At 32.0% G+C, this 12588-nt stretch overlaps 1 protein-coding gene across 13 annotated transcripts in view; it reads left to right on the plus strand.

Annotated features, from left to right (window-relative positions):
* The window catches only part of EPHA5 (EPH receptor A5), a 338986-nt gene that overhangs the window by 56035 nt on the left and 270363 nt on the right, over positions 1 to 12588 (plus strand). For all 13 annotated transcript variants that reach the window (XM_074324488.1, XM_019748170.2, XM_019748164.2 and 10 more), the window contains exon 3: positions 11628 to 12291. In XM_074324488.1, the coding sequence (XP_074180589.1) occupies positions 11628 to 12291 (664 nt within the window). The remainder of the gene's footprint in view (positions 1 to 11627; positions 12292 to 12588) is intronic.

Genomic DNA, 12588 nt, shown 5'->3' on the forward strand with positions numbered 1-12588 from the left:
CTGACAATAAGATATAAATTAGGTACTATGAAAAATGTGTCACAGAGGAGTAGTCAAAACTGAAACCATGATGATAATGGTATCTCATTAAGTAGCTACACCTAAGCAATTTTAAGTCAACACTATAATTTATAATTTGCCTAAGTATATTCTGTGGAATGTTCAATGGAATCGTAATATGTATTATGAATAAAAGAATTATCTGGTAATACAAGTGTGGAAAATAGTATAATATATAAAACTAGATAGGATAATTTACTGTATAGCTTTACTATACAGGTATGTATACTGTACACATTTACTTTACACATGGTGTATAGACTTCTTAAAGCTTTTAATTTTAATATATTAAAAAGAGACACATCAGGCAGAGCTCCAAAGTTGTCTTGCTAAAGAACACTTGTTTTCCATGAAATATTTACTGAAATTCTACTTGCATAGAAAATACTTTGAGTGATGCTAATTTGGTAGCTACTTAAACTTTAATTTAAAGTTAGGAGAAAGAAAAATAACGTACAGAGTAGAATTTTGGGAATAAAAAAAATAATGGCTTTGCCTTGGGAAGAATATCAAAGAGTGGCTTCCTATTCCTCATTCATTAGATTCCCTAGAAAAGACTCTTTTCCCTTAAACTCTGTATTACATTCAACGACATCATGGTGTAATGAATTAAAGATGAGCTTTCAAGTCAGATATGTCTGAATTCCAATTTTTGTTGATGATGTTCATTAACTGTGTAGCAATTTCTCTTGGTTTTTCATCTGTCTTCTCCTTTTCTACTGTGTGTGTGTGTGTGTGTGTGTGTGTGTGTGTGTGTGTTATACAAGTTCATTACCTGTGTAGATTTGTGTATTCACCACCTCTACAATACCAAACAGAGACAACAGCACAAGGATCTCTCATATTGCCCTTTTATGACCACATTTAAATCTCTCCTCCTTTCCTGTCCCCCATCCCTAACCTCTGGTAACAACTAAGCTCTTCTCCACTTCTAATATTTTGTAATTTCAAAATATTATATACATGGAATCATATAGCATTTAACATTTTGAGATTTATTTTTCTCACAACATAATTCTTTGGAGATTTCAAATTGTTGCTTGTATCAACAGTTTATTTTTTTATACTGCTAAGTTGTATTCCATTTACAATTGTACCAGTTTGTTTAAGCATTTGCCCTATTGGGTGGATTCTGGTTTCAGGTATATTTAAAATAAAACTGCTGTGAACATGCACATATAGGTATTTGTGTGAACGGAAGTTTTCATTTACTTGGAATTAATACATTAAGAGTGAAATTGCAGCATTGTATAGTAATTACATGTTTAGTTTTGTAAGAAACTGCCTGTTTTCTAGAGTACTGTACCATTTTACCTCCCCATCAGCAATGCATGATCAACTCAGTTTCTCCACATTTTCATTAGCATTTGGTGTTGTCACTACTAAAAATAATATGTCATTTCATACAGGTGGGTAGTGATATCTCATTGTGGTCCTAGTTTGAATTTCACTGATCGCTGATGACATGCAATATCTTTTCATACATTTGCATGCCACCTATATATCTTTTATAGTAACGTGTCTGTTAATGTCTTTTCTCCATTTTCTAATTGGATTATTTATTTTTCACTGGTGAGTTCTGAGTCACCTTCCTTTTTGAAGGTTAGTTTTGCTAGATATAGAATTGTTGACTTTTCTTTCAGCATTTTGAATATGTCATTTCGTGCTCTTCTGGCCTGCATTGCTTTAGCTGAGGAGGCAGCTATTATTACATTCTTGTTCTTCTTTACTTGATGAGTGATTTTACTCTTGCTGCTTTCTTTTTTTTTTTTTTTTTTTTTTAATCTTGAGTTGTAGCAATGTTATTGTAATGTGTCTGCGCATGGGTCTTTGTGTGCATACTAATTGGGGTCAGTGGGCATTCTGGATTTGTACATCCTTCTTTTTCATCAAATTTGGGAAATTTTTTATATGTATTCAAATATTGTGCCTGTCATTTTTTTTCTCTCTTCTTTTGGGATTGTCATTACATATATGTTTATATGCTTTATTCCACAGGTCTCTAAGACTCAGTCCATTTTTTATGTAGTCTTTCTCTGTGTTCTTCTGATTGGATCCTTTTATTGATCTGTTCTTATGAATATAATACATTTTTCTTTTTCATTTATACTGTATTACCACATGATTATATGGGAGTAATGAAACATACTTTACAATATTTTATTTATTTTTAAAATATAGCAAAATGTTTTACTGTTTAAAAAATTTTTATTTTCCACTTATCATCTGTATTTGAAGTCTTTATATAAAGGAATTGATGTTAATTTTTGTATAGTGATATATATAGTATGAATATAACACATTTTGTTTATTCCTATTGATGGTCATATTAGTGGTTTTTAACATTTTGCTTTTAAAATGTTGGAGGTATCACCTTGGCATGCGTATCCTTAGTCACATGTGAAAACCCTGGTTTATTTTTTTTTTAAATTTGCTATGTATTGCCAAATAGCTTCCCCAAATTGGCTACCAATATATGCTACCTCCAGCACGATAGAATAGTCCCTGTGCCCTATAGCCTTTCTAAAATGTGATTATAATCTGCCTATGTTTTTCATAATAAACATACATTTAAATGTAAAGAATTATCCTATGTTCAGTATAGCCAGCAAACATGGAATGGAAAAAATATTATCAAAGAGGTTGAGATGTTCAAAAGTCTACTGAGCCATCCTTTCTAAGGACTATTAGTTGTATAACAGAAAAACAAACAAACGAAAAACAACTATTAGTTGTATACCAAACAGAACAATAAAGAAAAGTCAAGGACATTACCTCTTGTCATTATGGATATATCCTTTATCATATCAAGAGTCCTGTTTGCTAACCTACAAATAGATATGGAAATATGAAAAAATTTCTAAGATTCATTAGGCTAAAAAATTCTATATTTCTGTGTTGTAACTAGACTTACCTGTTATCTGTAGTTGCTCTATTTATGTTTCCTATTACTATAATATGTTGGTGAAAGGGATTGTATTGATAAGTAGAGAAAAAGGCAGTTAATAACTTGTTTTAATTTTAATGTTAACATCACACTACAAAATTATTTTTTATTATTCCCACTTGTTGTTACTAACCTAAGCAAAATGATTAAGGGACAATACGGGAAGATAAGGGGAAAATATATGTAGAAGACCCAAGTAGGAAGGATAAATGTGAGATATTTTCTTTCCTACTGCTATAATTCCACTAATGCCATAGAGATTTTACATTTTCCTAGAATTCTAGCATTCTTAGGAAAATCCACTTTCACAGTAATTCTCAAATTGAAAAGTTAAGTAATAAAATACAATAAAATATTTAAGTTGAGTTAATCAAAAATTTGTATGAATATTAGTCAATCACTGTCTTCAATTAATGTACCTTGTAAAATTCTAGTCTGATGTAGGTCAAAATTAAACTTGCATTAAACTAATGATCAAAAACATGTAAAAATGAAAATGAAAATGTGGAATTGTCATTTTAGAACCATCACTAAACATTTTAACCTTCCATATTAACTGTTTAGTAAGACATGTATACTTTTTCTTTTTACTGAGGTTCTTTTTGTTGAGATCAGAAAAGCTGAAAATGAAGGATGGGGAGTTTACAATGGACCTATGGCCGTTCCTTCTTTCACTTCCATCTTAAAGAGAGAAGCACTGGGATTCAGAAAAAACAAAGCTGTTCCTTACGGAAAGTCCAGCTTCTGACTGGAAAACACACTGACTGTAGATGGTCTCCATTTCAATAGAATTTCATTAATATAGCTATGACAAGTGGGTGCAGTGCACTTTAGTCTATATTATGGCAATATAATCACTGGAACATGCATAAGCTCAAAGCCCTAATGTAGCTATTTCTCAACAAAAAAATGAAATGGAAATTCATGTTGAATAGCCACTGATTACAACATGATTAATGTGAGTTGAATTGATTTATGGGTAGTGTTGTTTAAGCTTACACCAGAAGTATAATGTGATCTATTGAAAAATAGGAGGGCAGAATAAACACCAAAGAGTACAGAAAATATTATATTTTCTGGCATGTGTTATAGGCTGGATAAATAATCCAGACTTGCAAATGAGTTACTAATTTTTTTTTGTTGTTTTTACCAGAATATCAAGGGTAGAGTATCTATTTTCCCTGAAACATTAAGCACACCAGAAATTAATCTACTTTATTTTCATTAAATTGAATCCCAATTGAAACCAAAACTTTCATATAGTTTTGCAAAAAAAGCTTTCCCACAGAATTTATAGCTGTCCATAATAGGCCAGTATTTATATTAAGAGAATAATAATGTCACTTCAAAATTTTTAGTGTCATTGAGAATATATACATTTAAATAACACTGGGAGAACCATCTCTAACATCTCACAATGACTGTCATGAAGGAATTTTTCATAGAGTGTGTATCTGTTTTTGTTAACTGTGAAATCCTGAAACAGCAAAAACATATGACTTCTTAGATCTTAAACTCATTCATGGTAAATGTGTACTTCTGCTTAAGTAAATATATAATTGAGATCAAATAATCTTAGAAAGACAAACTCAGACTATGTAAACTTTTGTTAATAGTACATAAAAGATTATATTACTACAGTTTTACATATTATCAAACGGACTAATGATCTCTTGATATTATGTGATGAAATATACAGTGGTAAGCTACTACAGCTTAAGCATGGAATATAACAATAATGGAATATATAGTGTAATAATAATGGAACTAAACTAGATCAGTAATTTATAAATCTATTTGTTTTTAGCTGCTTTTTAAAAACTATAATTCATAGCATAAAATCACTGACAAATTAGATAACATGTTCCATTAGATAACATATTTAATGGACTTGCTTTTGGTAAAATGCTAAGGAGATCATTTAAGATTTTTGTTTAGTTTATTAATTTAATTTTAGGTATACATACCCCCTTAGTCATTCTACCTTTTAAAAGTATGATTGACGACTTGATAATTTTAAATTTGTTTTCCTAAGTAAATTTTTCAAAGAAAAAAGTCAGATTTTGAAAATTGGCAGTATCCATGATGTGTCATTTTATGTAATGTGAAACTATTTAATATAGATTTTCTTGAAAGTGGAATAACAAATACATAAGCAATCATGATATGTACTTTTGTTTTAGCTTCTGTTCATCATAGTAATTTACTAAGAAATACCTTTTTTGCTTAAATCATAAACTTCTCTACTTGTGAATATTTTATCTGCTCTGGTGCTTTTGATTTTTCCCATCTCCGATTTGTTTCTTTTGCATTGTACAAAGTTTTAAAAGAAAAAAAGCACACAAAACTATGGTTTTATCCAGGAGGAAAACATACCTTCTTTGTCAATCATATGTAGAGTTGTATACAGATGCTCAATTGTCTATGGATTTAATCCCTGTTTAAACATATAAACTTGAAAGTTTTAATCTGTGTTTTCTCAAGTGATTTTGTTTCATGAGTTGAATTTGAGCCCATAAATATTTGTGCTAGTCTATGGGCTGTAAAGAAATTAACTTCAGCTTTATTTTATACACAGAAAATTAATTGAGTCACTTCTGACAATATTGCTACATCATACTTACTGAATTTTAAAGATGTTTTAAACAACTCTAACTCCTACTTGATGCAGTCTTTTTTCTACTAATGTATTATTGAGGTGATGTAACAAGATTGTTGATTTGAGTGATTTTTGCTGAAAGTTGATACATTTTGTCATATTCATTTTACTGAAGAATCATAGATTAAATTAGAGATACTGTATTTCTTAAACAGAAACTCTATACTACATATTTTAGTCTTTTAAAACCATGTTGTCCTTGTGGTTGTGCATAAAAACCGAGGTGCTTCTGTTGCTCAGTGGACAGTGTATGTGGTCTTGATCCAAAAGTCAAGAAACTTATAAAGGAAAGATGGGCTCTGATAATTATAAAAAAACAAAGGCCCACAATATTATTTTTTGAAAACATAAATACCTACTTTATAAAAATATTTTTCTCTTATGTTGATTAAAATCACCTCATTTACCACTATATTTTATGTAGTATAATTTTAACCCTCCAAAAGGAGAAAACATTTTTAATGTCAGAGAGTTCTGAAGATAGGCATTGGTTTAGCACTAATTAGTATGTCAGTAGCTCTGGGTCTCAGTTTACTCATCTGCAAAATGTTATGGTCGTGCTCTGCATGATTATGTCATACACATAGTGTGTAATGAGAAAATTAATCTTCTCATATGTGGGTTGATTATCTGTAGCTCTAACTATTTTTACTGTACTATGTTTCCTTTGAGGTTTTCACACATTGCAGGATCAACTTTGAATTACAACAAATGTCTTTTAAAGCATTATGATCTAAGATGAAGTTTGCTCTTCTTTTTGAACCCCATTTTTAAAACATTTTGGCATCCACTGGATAAGCAGGCAGACTAGGGACACATACTTGTACCCAACATGCACTGGTCTTAATAACAAAGTATTTCTCTCTAATGAGGAATGGCTTCTAGTGGACAGCAACACATCAAAGGTAATAACACAGACAGGAAAACAAAAACAAAAACTGAAAAAGACCTGTCCCGATAATAATAGTATTCCTTACCTTTCCTGCAATTAGTCATGCTCCTAAGTCACTTACTCTTGAGGAATTTCTGGACCAGTTTCTCTCAGACGAAATTACTGGATTGAATATATTAGGTACTGGTAGACTTCTGCTCACACACATAGACCAATGAGCTCAACTGTACATTCAACAGGGAGGAAAACATGATTTTTTGTAAGCATAGTAAGTCTTATAAAATGTTATGGGGAAGAATATTAGTAATCATTTATTTGAGGAAAATAGTAAAATAAGCAATTCATTTAGGTTCTTACTTGAGTATATTTTACCTAATTTTAATCAGTAATGTGAAATAGGGAAAAAATCATGAAATGATGAACTGAAAATCTGATATTAAAAAGTTAAACTACTATAATAATTTAGACAGTGATAAGAAAAACAAAAGATCTTCGGTACGTTGAAGTTTCTGATTTTTTTATATTGTATTTCATCTGATTTTTGCAATGACGGAATGTCCAGCAATTCTAGACTTTAGGTAAACATTTATGATGTAGCAATTGGAATGTGTTGCTCACTGGTTCAAATGAGGAAAGTGCCTGACTCCCAAATTTGAGCACATAGTCAAATATCCCAGGCACTTGCTAAGATTATGGATAGATACTTCTCTTTTAATAACAGCAGTTAATTAATAATTTGAGATCAGAATATCTTCAGTGATAAACATACTACACAAACACTCATGCACGTACACACACACACACACACACACACACACACTCTCTCACACACTCTGAATACCAAAATAAGTGATATCTAACAATACTTGGAATAAAATGGGAAGTCTAGAATTCATTTTTTGGGGGAGCAATTCAAAAGGAATTATACAACATATTGTGTTATTAAAGGATAATGGACAGTTACTCCTGTATTCAAAGAAGAATTTATGTGGTGAACAAAGTCTTCCTATAAAGGTATGCTTGGGCATATCAGAGTAAAGCTGGAAGGAGTTGATGCCTAGCCATATTTTAACATCACTCTTATCAAAGAAAATTACTAAGATAGTTCTAATATTATTTGATTCAAGTAGGAAATATGGTATACTGCCACTAACTGATATGCTATATCCTGGGCTTTTAATCTGTAGGGTATAGTGAAGAAGGCTAGTAAGTGAAAAATAAAAATAATATTTTAAAACATATCATGCTCAGAATATTATATATCTAAACTAAGCTGTAAGTTATAATTGTTAAAATGTAATGCTAATGAAAAAATAGTTCCATAGGTTAATATGTAAAACTACATTCAAAATAATTACATGAATTATTGGAATAAGAAAATATCTTAAATGCCTCGAGCTACATACTGAAGAATAATTTAAAAAATACTAATTTATAACTTTCCTTTTTATATATATTTGTAAAATTCAAACAATTGCAGAGAACAAAAATTTTTTTGGTTAAATTAAAAAAAGACAAATCATATCATTTATTTATCATGTTTGAATGATTTCAAACTTCAAATTAGTGCATCTCTGGTGAGGAGGGTTGTGTATATGCTTGATATGAATTAATTCGGTATACATATTTACTGAGTGCTCTCCTTTGTTTCTTGTGTTGTCAGACTTGGAGATACAGTAGATAAAAATACAATCACTTCTCTACCCTCATATCTGTGTTTCAGAGTATAGGATATATAGAGGAAGATATGAGAGAGAGAGAGAGAGAGAGAGAGAGAGAGAGAGAGAGAGAGAGAGAGAGAGAGAGAGAGAGAGAATCATTTATGGTTACATGATGTCTGAAAAAAAAAGTGAATTTAATTTCAACAGAGTGGGATAGCAATCGGTGCAGTGAATCAAGGAATCCTACACACAAATGCACACATCAGGGATAGAAATGTGCTGACCAGAAGTCAGAAGGGCTGCTCAGATGGTCAGGCTGGCCCTATATGAGGTTGAGAAAATTCTTTCCTTTGTCTTACCTTCAATTTCCTCATTTCAAAAATGAATAGTAGGACCAGGTCTTTTAAGGCCCCTTCTGATGTTTTATATTAGATATTAGATGATGGGATGGAGAGATTTAGTTTTCACTCCAGATTATGTGGCCAGTGTGCCAGTGGTTGGGTCTCCATTTATACATCTAGATATTATACGAGCTGGGACTAAAACTAGTGCTTTAGGCTGATAATCGTTCCTCTGTACAAGACCAATGAAGTATTTCTATTCAGGCCTCTACTACAAAGTTTCTTACCACTGTTCTTTAACTTTAATATGTTGATCTCTGTGTAGAAACAAGATACATAGAAACACAATAGAGGGAACAGAATTAGATAATAGGCACCCCGATAACTTGTAAGGTCAAAATGGACTGTGCTCAGTTAATGATTCTTTGTGTATTTGGGGATGTAACATAAGGGGAGATTCTAGTCTAGGCATAGACAGTATGTTCTGAATCAGTATTTTTAAGATGTGAAGGCAAAAAAAGTGATGTATAGGCTAGGATATTAGAAATGAGAGTGATGCTGACAAACTACGAGACAATAGGAGCTTGGGGTGAGAAACCTTAGAGGACAGTGAAAGACAGGCAGGGAGGAAATAGTTCTCAGTGGCTTGGGTAGGAAAAGTTGCTAACTCCATGGTACACATATGGATATGAAAATAAGTCCTTTTTCATTTTCACTTCTCTGATAAATGTGGCTGACTTGTGATGCCTGACCAGGCATGGGATTAGGATGCAAATGACTTGGACTTTTCAGTGCCCAGTGGGAAAAGGAGTAAGCCTAAGCATCTGTAACAGAAATCAAGCTAGCCCAAACTGACTGTGTAACCAGTCTTAAATCTGAAAGCAAAGACATAGGAATAACAATAATAATGAGGAAACAAATACAGAGAAATCTGAGCTCACAGCCGGGGCCTTGTGGAGTGGCTGGACCTGAAGAACAGAGCGGCAGCACCCTATTGCATTCGATGACCACACCTCCAAAATGCCGGGGCACCTCACTTATAGTAATCAAAGGATCAGCAAATAGTTTTATTAAACCATGGATTTTAGGAAATGCTACAAAATTGAACCAAAAGTATTGTGTTTTCTACCTGTGCCCTTCATTATGTTACTGTCATCCCCTTGATATGACATTTGCAAACGTGTCTAGGAATATACCTGCTGTACTTGTACATTCTTGATGAGTGTTACTTTCTCCTTTTATTTCTTCTTCATAGGTAAAATTTTTGCTGAGGATAGCAAGGTGTCCTTTTTGTATTAAAAGGGAAGAAAACTTGGAAGAACTCAATGTTTTATTTCAGCCCATCTAAAATAAATGAAATATTTTGTCCATTTCTTAGCATATTTGTCTAAATAAGAGCGGATATTTATGGAAAATGTGTATATATTACCTATTTGATTCTTGGAATGACATGTCAATAATTATTTAAATTAAAGTATTTCTATTCATTCATTAGGAATAAAAAATGTGAGTCTTTATTTATATTTCGGACACTTGTAAAAGAAAACAAATACAACCCCACCATGATAAATTCTAATATCAAAGAAAATTACAGTTTTTCTCTTCTTAATTGAGAATATTCAGAGAAGCAAGATGCTTACACACATACTTTGAAATTATCACCTGAAGCAGCAACTATTAAGCTGTCTTGTCAAGTGCTGCTTAGCTTGCATTTTTAATAATATTTGTGATATCTCGGACTTTGTACAGACAGAGACTGTGAATTGCTTTCCTTAAAATCTTGGAAGATGCTGCTATTTCAGTTCTTTTTACTTGCCCAATTCATTTTACTTGCTACCAGAGTCCTATTAGAATATATGATGCAGAAATAAGACTTCTATAAATGAATTAAGGCCAAGGGTTTAAAATCTGTTTGTGTTTTGTATTAGAAGACTATTATAAAATTAAATCTAAAACAGAAAATATAGCATTTTTATTTTTGTTTTTCATAGAAGAGCTTTTAGGATGCTATTTTCCCTTTTACTAATTCAAAGATATTATATTTAATTTTATTGCAGTTGAGTTGATTTTTTTATTGTTTTCATTTGGTTTGTTGAGGTGCTCTTTTGCATAAAATTAATCATGACATTCAGTAACCATTTATAATAAAGAGATTGATACCTGGATCACTTCGGAAAGGAAATGTAAGTAGTTCAATAATAGAGTGCTAAAATACAAGGTGGGTTTAGAAAATCAGAAGCTAAGTAGAGTTTATATACATTTTGAGAGAGTACAAAAGTGAGCCTTAGAAAAAACTAAGGCTTCCTATAACAACACAATATGAAACGTGTTAGGGAAAATAAATCTTGATGTCTTTCTCCTATGAATTTAAGAAACTCAGCAGTTTTCTCTCATTACAACCTTTTATTTATATCTGTCCAATGGCAGCTAGAATTTTCAGCAGGGTCTGAGGTATATGATTTATGTGAATCTTCTGTGACTTCACATTTTTCATATTTTTGCCAGTTGAACAGAATCAAGAAATAATGATTTATTTAATTTTATATCTAAAGAAATGTGGTTCTATGAAGTTTATTTATTATCTATATTAATGTCTGAAATCACATTCTCGGTTTATTGAAAGTCAGTATGATTTCATTGCTGAATGTGTTTCACAGACATTTTTAAAGACTTAGAACAAAGTTATATGTAGTTTTGTATGCACAGATACTATACAGGTTTAAGAAATTTCTTAAGTTATAATAACATCCTTATGAAGAAAAAATTTGGTTCTGTTCTGTTCAAACAGTGGTAATGGTTCATTGAGATTCTCAAAAGTGGAATATTTTACTAGAAAAGAGATTAGCTTAGATTTCTTATTTGACCACATAATGTTTGGGAACCTATATAAATTATATAGGTTATATAATTATATATAATTATAATCTTGTTGCATAGCTCTTTCTCCCAATACTATATATCATGGGTAGAGAAATCTCTGCATCTGGATTAATTTTCCTTGACTATTTTTTCTGGTTATTTTCTAATTAAAAAAAGATATATATTTTTTCTATTTTATATTATACAGTGGGAAGAGATTGGTGAAGTTGATGAAAATTATGCCCCTATCCACACATACCAAGTATGCAAAGTTATGGAACAGAATCAGAATAACTGGCTTCTGACCAGTTGGATCTCCAATGAAGGTGCTTCCAGAATCTTCATAGAACTTAAGTTTACTCTGCGGGACTGCAACAGTCTTCCTGGAGGACTTGGGACCTGTAAGGAAACTTTTAACATGTATTACTTTGAGTCCGATGATGAGAATGGGAGAAATATCAAGGAAAACCAGTACATCAAAATTGATACCATTGCCGCTGATGAAAGCTTTACAGAACTTGATCTTGGTGACCGTGTCATGAAACTGAATACAGAGGTCAGAGACGTAGGACCTCTAAGCAAAAAGGGATTTTATCTTGCCTTTCAAGATCTGGGTGCTTGCATTGCTCTGGTTTCTGTGCGTGTGTACTATAAAAAATGTCCTTCTGTGGTGCGACATTTGGCTGTCTTCCCTGACACAATTACTGGAGCTGATTCTTCACAGTTACTTGAAGTGTCAGGCTCCTGTGTCAACCATTCTGTGACAGATGAACCACCCAAAATGCACTGTAGCGCTGAAGGGGAGTGGCTGGTGCCCATCGGGAAATGCATGTGCAAGGCAGGATATGAAGAGAAAAATGGAACCTGTCAAGGTAAGGGTGTGCGTGAGTATCTGCGGGTGTTGTCTGCGTCTGTTGGATCATGTATATGTATTTTCTCAAATGATTATGAGCAAGTGACCTTTTACTTTGCTAATTTATGGAGATTTTTTATTTTCAAGTTTGATTTCTCTCTTCTCAGAATTTTAAATTTTCTGGCAACGTTCACAGATTTAATGTTTTAGCGTCTATACATAGTTAATACGCAGAGAGTGTCTTGCAGTATAATATTTCATATGCATTTTTACTTTCAGAAGTTTTATTTTTGAACAACTCAAACCGTGGGATTAT

The sequence above is a fragment of the Rhinolophus sinicus genome, linkage group LG02 (genome assembly GCF_036562045.2).
Source record: "Rhinolophus sinicus isolate RSC01 linkage group LG02, ASM3656204v1, whole genome shotgun sequence".
NCBI lineage: Eukaryota > Metazoa > Chordata > Mammalia > Chiroptera > Rhinolophidae > Rhinolophus > Rhinolophus sinicus.